The following is an 8560-nucleotide window of genomic DNA, read 5'->3' on the forward strand; positions in this document are numbered from 1 at the left end:
TTCATACATGGGTCTTTTGAATAACCTTATGTTCCTTATTATTTTGAATCTGTTGAAGATGTTTAATAGATATTCTCACTGTCACTTTTTGATCATTTCTGCTGATATTATCTACAGAAAATGTGAATAGTTGTTTTATATTTCAGTCATTAACTTAAACAACTATTTGAGAGGCAACGTCCAGGCAGACAATACCTTCAGAATGCCTTTTGAATAGGATTTACAGACCCCAGTACCTCTCAACCAGCACCTCTGCTCCAGCTTCTTCAGCACCCTGCACATCAGTATCATTGTATATTTTTTTCACAATCTGGAACCTTATGATTAATTATTTAGAATTTCAGTTACATGCAATCCAAAAATGGCTTTCTTTATTTCAGAGACATCCTACAGGCTACATTTCTAAGATACGTTCCTTCCCCAACAGAGTATTTGAAATCAAGAGGAGATACTGTGCCTGAGAAGTTGTAATAGCTCCATTTCCCCCCATGTTTTTCCGCTTCAGTTTTCTCATCTTTGGCATGAACCAGGGGAAGAAGAGGCCAGCAACATTCACCTGAGCAGTAGGAGCCCCTCGCCACCTCGAGCTGTCCGTCTGTCATTCCGCTTCTGTGGTGCTTGGCTGTCGGTCACCGCAGCAGCACCGACGGGTCCCTTCGTTCCTCCACAGGTCGTCATTCCCCGTCGCCCTCGGAAGAGCACAGAGGAGAGCGATGGTTCAAGGTGTCCCGCTCGCTCCGCTCCAGCATCATCCAAGGTCCCAGTCAGTCGTCACAGATTTGGGGAGATACACTTGGAGGGAATTTAATCCACGGGGAAGAGACACTCCCATTCCAAGCGGCACCACGTGCGCTCCGAGGAGGTGTAATTCCTTTCTAGCAGGAGAATATGCTGAGTCTCTTCAAATTTTGATGTCATGAGTTCTCGTTCAAGATTGGGAAACTTCTAAAATGCCAAAGGCAATTTTACACATAAAAAGGGGATTTAGGGTGTGTTTAAGGAATTGTGAAAGCTAAGTTATAGCTGGGGTGTCATCAAAACTTCTCCTGCAGTGGGGCTTTGATGGGAACAATCTGGAATTATCGGGCATCATCAGGGAAGGCTGGAAACCCAATGAGGGGCTGCAGAAAAGTGCATTATCTTAAAAATTGATTTCCAAGATGTCATAAAGGAATGAGAGTCCGCTTAGTCATTGAGACCTGTTTCCATGTTCTTGTTCTTTTATTCGCTCCTATATTACAGGGTGTGTTTATAGGCAGGCCCAAATATGGTAAAGCTCAACTGAGAATCTGTCAACAACACCATGCTGATGAAAATAATGAATTGGTTTCCACCTTCACGCCCAACCCGTCCCAGCCCACCTCCAGGAGCGGATAAAAGGGAGTGCCTGGAGCCGGGGAGGCAGAGAAGACTGTGCAGACTTCTCTCTGCATTCACCCCTCAGCAGCTCAGCCCCGTTGGTCTTTCTGCTCCTCTTGACTTTGACTCTGCTTGGAAGCAACAGCCATGTCTCGGCAGTCCGTCTGCAGAAGCTTTGGAGGCGGGAGTAGAAGGGGCTACAGCTCTTGCTCTGCCATCGGTGGTGGCTTTGGAGGCGGCGGCAGCAGAAGCAGGATCAGCTACAGTTCCTACTCCTCATCCAGGGGAGGTGGAGGAGGTGGACATTGTGGAGGGTACAGCAGCAAGAGCCTCCATAACATGGGTGGCAGCAGAAGAATTACCGTGGGCGGATGCTACGGCGGTGGAGGATACGGAGGCAGGATGGGAGGCTTCGGTGGAGGCTATGGAGGAATGGGTGGCTTCGGTGGAGGAATGGGTGGCTTTGGCGGTGGAATGGGTGGTGGCGGAGGAATGGGCGGCTTTGGCGGTGGAATGGGTGGTGGTGGAGGAATGGGCGGCTTTGGCGGAGGAATGGGAAGTGGTGGAATGGGTGGTGCTGGAATGGTTGGTGGAGGAATGGGGGGCTTTGGTGGCCCTGGCTTCCCTGGAGGCATCCAACCGGTGCAAGTTGACCCAAGCCTCCTGCGGCCAGTCCATGTTGAGATTGACCCCCAGATCCAGCAAGTCAAAAACCAGGAGAAGGAGCAGATCAAGACTCTTAACAACCAGTTTGCCTCCTTCATTGACAAGGTGAGAATTCAGGACCGTGTCTGTGTGGAAGCGGGCGTTTGAAGCGACTTTCCTGTGGTGTGAAAGGGAAATCTTTTTCTTACCAACAAGTACTTGTTAAAGTTTGCAAGACCGGTGCCTGAGTAGCAAGTTGTTATTAAGGTCTAATTAAGCAATACAGAACAATAGACAAGATTTTCTTGCGAGTGGAAGATTAAAGAGAACCTCTGCAGAACATTCTGTAGATTCTCTTGCCTAGTCATCTCTTCAGCCTAATTTCTAGTGATTCAGGGTAAAGTCATCACCATCTGCTTACTTGTCCTAAGAGTTCTCACTGCTGTGCTTTTCTCCTTTGATGAAACTCGCTTTTCAAGGAGCTGATTCGATAAACTTAAGAGAGTTAAATATCTTTGATTATTTTCGGTTAAAATGGAAAGCAAAGCAACACAGACTGTCTTGTAAGAGAAGTTCTGTGCAGTTAGATGAAAAAAATAATTCTCTTGACTTCCCTACTGCAAAGACGATCGCAACATCCAAAAGCGATGCGATGGAAAATGGGAATGCTGTTTTCTGTTGGCAACATCTTTTTATCCCAAAGTGTTCGGGATGACTCAAAATTTAACAAGGCTTGTCATGCACTTCAGGAGCGGGGGTGTTTGAACGAGCCATCGTTGGGATGTGGAAATGATGCCCTTGGTTTGGGCAGCCGGGTGTCCCCCGAGCGAATGGCTCACGCGCCCCTTCGTGGGCTTTCAGGTCCGCTTCCTGGAGCAACAGAACAAGGTCCTCTCCACCAAGTGGGAGCTCCTCCAACAACAAGGGCCTTCGGGGCCAAGGAAGAACCTCGATGCCATCTTTGAGAATTACATCCAGAACCTGAGGAGGCGGCTGGAGTCTCTCCTGGCGCAGAGGGGGCAGCTGGAGTCGGAGCTGCAGAACATGCGGCAATACGTCGAGGAGTACAAAACCAAGTAAGTGCGGTGCCGGCCTAGGGAAGAGGTGAGCGCCAAGATGGGGCCCTAAGACAGCCTGGAGAGCCCACCCTGCCTTCCCCGTCCAGAAACGGGACCGAGGGTGCCCTGGGGGGAAGAGGGGTTCCACTGGTGCGCTGATGAGCCGTCCAAGAGCCTCGGGCTGTCTTGTCCCCTTCCACAGGTATGAGGAAGAGATCAACAGGCGCACCGCTGCTGAGAACGAGTTTGTGGTGCTCAAGAAGGTGAGTCCCAGGGGCACCGGGAGAGAGCGGGTGCGGGGGGCCAGATGCAAAGACGTTGGAAGGAGGCGGCACCAAGCCGGCGGTTCCGACGGGAGGCACTGGCTGCCAGCAGCACTTCTGGGGTGGGAGGAAGCCGTTGCCTACCGGTGTGATCCTTCTTGCAGGACGTGGACTGTGCCTACATGACTAAGGTGGAGCTGGAAGCCAAGGTGGGAGCTCTGACTGACGAAATCAACTTCCTGAGGTGCATCTACGAGGAGGTAAGAGCCCTCCCTTCCCCAGGGCTGGCTGGAGGTGCAGCGAGGAGCGTGGTGGCCACAGACACTGAAGTTGGGCTGGGGGTCCATGTGGGTTTGGGCTGGGGCCAACTGGGCTGCCTGTCTCGGTTGTAGGAACTGGCCCAGATGCAGACGATCAGCCGGGACCTGTCTGTGGTGGTGTCCATGGACAACAACCGCCACCTGGACCTGGACAGCATCATCGAGGAGGTCAGGCGTCAGTACGAGCAGATCGCTCAGAGCAGCCGGGCTGAAGCTGAGGCGTGGTACCAGAGCCGGGTGAGTCGGGAAGCGGCCAAGGCACCTGGGACAGTCTCTGCCGCCGGCTGCCTCCCTCGCACAGAGCAGGGAATCGCCTGTCTCACTCATGGGTTGCTTTGTCTCGCTGCCGTCAGTACGAAGAGCTGCAGAACACCGCTGGAAGGCACGGGGACAGCCTCCGCAACACCAAGATAGAGATCCAAGAGCTGACCAGGAACGTCCAGAGGCTGCGGGCTGAGATTGAGAATGTGAAGAAGCAGGTAGGGGCTCCTCAGCCCCCCATTGGGGGATGCCATCGGGCTGGGTCTCGGCTGAGCTGGTGCTGTGCTGAGGACAGCGTGAGGCAGCGTAGCCCCCGAAGCTCCGGTCCTTTGGAGGAGATTGATGGTTCCTGCCCGATTTCCACCCAGACTGTGCCTTGAGGACAGCTCCGGTGGTGGGTGTGCAGAAGGGACGTGAGAATCGGCTCTTCTTTTCTCCCTCAGAACCAGCAGCTGCAGGCAGCTATTGCCGAGGCCGAGGAGCGGGGTGAGATGGCCCTCAAGGATGCCCGGCGGAAACTGGAAGAGCTTGAGTGTGCCCTGAGCAAAGACAAGGAGGAGCTGGCTCGCTTGTTGAAGGAGTACCAGGAGCTGCTGAACGTCAAGATTGCCCTGGACGTTGAGATTGCCATGTACAGGAAGCTGCTGGAGGGAGAGGAGAACAGGTACACCTCTTGCTTTGTTTCTATTTGACTAAATTCTTGACAGATTTTACAATGTGTGGGTAAAATCTTTGCATGCACTCTGAAGATGAAAATTATATCACTCATGCTGTAATTCTTAAGCCTTAAGTATGTTTTCCATGTATCTTATGCAACTGTTAAGTTCAAGGTTGTTCGTTACCTTAAAAAATCATTGGGAAATTCAGAAAGATAAGGGGAAATATACCGTGTAAAAAAAGGGAAATTCTCAGCTGTGGAAATGTGCACTGCTTGCTGGATCAACTGCTCCTAACTTCCCTCACAGGCTGTGCAACGACGGCATGTCCAACGTCAATGTCTGTAAGTATCCGCACCTGTTCCCTCGTGAAGTAGCGGCAGACCGTGTCTTTCCGGAGGCACAGCTTGCCCGCGGACAGCGCGTGCGTGACCTGTGCCTCTCTTCCAGCTGTGGTAGGCAGGACCACCATCACTGGAGGCCGAGGAGGCATGGGCGGAGGCTTCGGCGGCGGCAGCGGCATGGGCGGAGGCTTCGGCGGCGGCAGCGGCATGGGCGGAGGCTTCGGCAGCGGCGGCGGCGGCGGCATGGGCGGCGGAATGGGAGGAGGCATGTGTGGAGCAGGAGGAGGCTTTGGAGGTGGCAGCATGGGCGGCAGCTGTGGGATGGGAGGAGGAATGTACAGCGGCGGCTTCTCTTCTGGAAGCGGAAGGATCTGTGGCTCTGGAGGCGGCAGCTTCGGCTCCGGTGGGGGATCGTCCTCCGTACGGAGATGCGTCACGACCACCTCCGTCAAATCTTCGGGAGTGAGGTTCTGAGCCCCAGAGCCAGCTTGAGAAAGGAAAGAAGCATCTCCCATCTTCTCCCGGCAGCAGCCCAGCCTCCTTAAGTCCAGCCCCGGTGTCCTGCAATGAAACAAACTGTGTCCCCCACGGCCCACCACGTACCGGCTCGTCTACCCGGCCCCGGCCCTCCAAGGGCGCCTCGTGGCAACGCCCCGCCCCGCCAGCAGCCCTGGCGAGCTGCCCGTTCGCCCCGAGCCCAGGGCTGCAATAAGAAAAGCCTGACCTGCGGCCCCCCAGCACGGAGAGCTGGTTTACAGGAGGGAAACGCTCTGCCTTTCGCGCTGGGTTGTACATTTCTGGCTGCCTCGCGGCAAATGTGTATAAAGCTCCTCTCTCTTCTTCTGTCCTCGCCTCCCTCCTTCCTCGACGGCCGTATCCCTGGGGTGCTTCTGCATGCAGTGCCTCCTGCTGCTTCCAGTCACTAGCGTTCGGGGTCAGGGTAGGGGCAGGGCAAGCGGGACCCGGCCCTTGGCCGAGCCGGGAGGAGCGTCCACCTTCTCGGCCGCTGGCCGGAGGGGTTGATTGCCCCGGGGCGGAGCGCCAGGGCAGCGCTGCTCAGCCGGTAGCCCCGCGTGTGCCGCAAGCTGGCGCGGCCTCTGGAGCCGCGGCTGCCGCTTCCGCGTGCCCCTGCCCTCCGTGACAGCCGGTAACAGCTCAGGCACACGCGGACTTCTTCTAAGGAGAACAAAGCCCGCTCTTCAGTGCCAGGCCCCCCGTGACATGGAACAAGGTGTGCTGTCCCCGCCTCCCTTCCTCTTCTCTTCGTGGTATGCCCTACTGCCTCGGGATGTTGCCGTGCTCAATAAACCGCAGAGAACATTCACCACGTCTTTGTGTCGCTGCTTTGGGAGCCACCTCTAGGCAGGGTGGTTTTAGCCGCTGGGGGAGCGACCTGGTGGGCAGGCGGGGGTTGTGCCGCTCACCCAGCCATGCCTGAGCTTGGAGGGAAGGGACCGGGCGCGCGGGTGGAGGTAGGGACGTGCCCGAGCACGGGTGATGCCCCTGACTCCCCTCAGCCACTGCGTGCCTGTAGCACAATGCGATGGTGAGGCTCTGGATGCTCCGTTCCTCAATATGCAGTAAATGTGCACAGGCAGGAGCCCTTGGGACCCAAACCGGAGGAATTGAGGAGGTTGTTAAATTTTTGGGCAGGCCCTGATATAGCCCCATCCTTGCATTCATGTATAGTCATTTCAACAGCAGATGTCTTCATTTGCTGTGTCCTGAAAGCTCCAGGACAGAGGCGTCTGGCACCATCCGAATCACTGAGGAGGCTGCAGGTGACCCCGTGCCAATAATCAGGGCTCAGCCTTTATGGAACCTAAGGCACTCGGAATCCCAGCGTGGTGGGGGCTGGCAGGGCCCTCTGGAGCTCACCCCGTCCCACCCCCTGCTGGAGCAGGCACCCCCAGAGCAGGGGCACAGGGCCGCGTCCAGGCGGGGGGTGAATGTCTCCAGGGAAGGGACCCCACAGCCTCTCTGGGCAGCCTGTGCCCCTGCTCTGGCACCCGCACAGGGAAGGGGTTTGTCCTCATGTTCAGGGGGAACCTCCCGTGTTCCAGCTTGTGCCCGTGGCCCCTTGGCCTGGCGTTGGGCACCACTGAAAAGATCCCGGCCCCAGCCCCCTGACACCCACCCTTCAGATATTTATAGGTACTGATGGGATCCCCCCTCAGCCTCCTCTTCTGCGGCTGAACAGACCCTGCTCTCTCAGCCTTTCCTCCCAAGGGAGATGCTCCAGCCCCTGATCCCCTTGGCAGCTCTGCGCTGGCCTTGCTCGAGCAGCTCCCGGCCCTTCTGGAACTGGGGGGCCCAGAACTGGCCGCAGCCCCCCAGATGTGGCCTCACTGGGGCAGAGCAGAGGGGGAGGAGAACCCCCCTCGCCCTGCTGGCCACACGCCTTTCAATGCCCCCCAGGGCACTGCCGGCCCCCTCAGCCCCAAGGGCCTGGTGCTGGCTCAGGGTCACCTCGCTGCCCCCCAGCACCCCCAGGGCCTCTCAGCAGAGCCGCTCCCCAGCAGTTCAGCCCCCAGCCTGTGCCGGTGCGGGGGGTTCTTCCTCCCCCGGGGCAGGACCCTGCACGTGCTCGTGTTGAATTTCATCAGGTCCCCTGGGCCCAGCTCTCCAGCCTGGCCAGGTCTCGCTGGGTGGCAGCACGGCCCTCTGGTGCATCAGCCGCTCCTCCCAGCTTGGCATCGGCAGGGAACTTGCTGAGGTGACACTCGATCCCATCATCCAGGTCACTGATGGATATGTTGGCCAGGACTGGGCCCAGCACAGACCCCTGGGGAACACCACTAGTGACAGGCCTCCAGCCAGGCTCTGCTCCACTGATCACGACCCTCTGAGCTCTGTTGTTGAGCCAGGGCTCTGGCCACCTCACTGTCCCCTCCTCCAACCCCCACTGCCTTAGCTTGCCTGTGAGGATGCTGTGGGAGACGGTGTCGAATGCCTTACTCAAGTCAAGACTGACAACACCCACTGCTCTCCCGTCGTCCACCCAGCCAGTCACGCCATCAGAGAAGGCTGTCGGGTTGGTCAGGCATGAGCTTCCCTTGGTGCATCCATGCTGACTCTTCCCGATAACCTTCTTGTCCCCTGCGTGCCTGGAGATGACCTCCAGGATGAAGTGCTCCATCCCCTCTCCAGGGACGGAGGTGAGGCTGCCTGGCCTAGAGTTCCCCAGCTCCTCCTTCCTGCCCTTTTTCAGGACTGGAGTGACATTTGCTGTCCTCCAGCCCTCGGGCACCTCTCCTGTCCCCCACGGCCTGTCAAAGATGATGCACAGGGGCTCGGCCAGAATCCCTCCGCCAGCTCCCTCAGCACCCGCGGGTGCATCCCATCGGGGCCCGTGGGTTGGCGAGGACCCAGTTTGCACAGGTGGTCTCTGACCCAATCCTGCTCACCCGCTGGTAAGCCTTCCTTTCTCAGTACCCTGTTGCTCATGTCACATGTTACCAGAGTAGTCTCTGATACAGAAATTGCCGAATTTCTCTCAGAATGAGGTTTTATTAACCTCTGTCTTCGATTTCAGATTTCAAAGCAGGAAGAAGCTGTGTACAGGACATGCTGAAATCACAGAGAGTGCTGGGGTTTGTGCAGGAGCGCTGCCTGTGAAACCGGTAGAGACCCAACCACACTGATTGATGATGG

General features: G+C 56.5%; 1 protein-coding gene across 1 annotated transcript; it reads left to right on the top strand.

Annotated features, from left to right (window-relative positions):
* Positions 1 to 1506: 1506 nt before the first annotated feature.
* LOC135317860 (keratin, type II cytoskeletal 3-like) lies at positions 1507 to 5380 on the top strand. Its single transcript, XM_064474394.1, has 9 exons — positions 1507 to 2130; positions 2866 to 3080; positions 3265 to 3325; positions 3490 to 3585; positions 3718 to 3882; positions 3999 to 4124; positions 4350 to 4570; positions 4872 to 4906; positions 5013 to 5380. The coding sequence occupies exons 1-9, from the start codon at positions 1507 to 1509 to the stop codon at positions 5378 to 5380; spliced, it is 1911 nt and encodes a 636-aa protein (XP_064330464.1).
* Positions 5381 to 8560: the final 3180 nt, after the last annotated feature.

Source organism: Phalacrocorax carbo, chromosome 27, assembly GCF_963921805.1.
Source record: "Phalacrocorax carbo chromosome 27, bPhaCar2.1, whole genome shotgun sequence".
In the NCBI taxonomy this organism is placed as follows: domain Eukaryota; kingdom Metazoa; phylum Chordata; class Aves; order Suliformes; family Phalacrocoracidae; genus Phalacrocorax; species Phalacrocorax carbo.

Coding starts and splice junctions, on each gene's coding strand:
- LOC135317860 (XM_064474394.1), top strand. CDS start 1,507: ATGTCTCGGCAGTCCGTCTGCAGAAGCTTTGGAGGCGGGAGTAGAAGG. Junction 3,326..3,489: donor AGTTTGTGGTGCTCAAGAAG/GTGAGTCCCAGG, acceptor TCCTTCTTGCAG/GACGTGGACTGTGCCTACAT. Junction 4,125..4,349: donor TTGAGAATGTGAAGAAGCAG/GTAGGGGCTCCT, acceptor TTTCTCCCTCAG/AACCAGCAGCTGCAGGCAGC.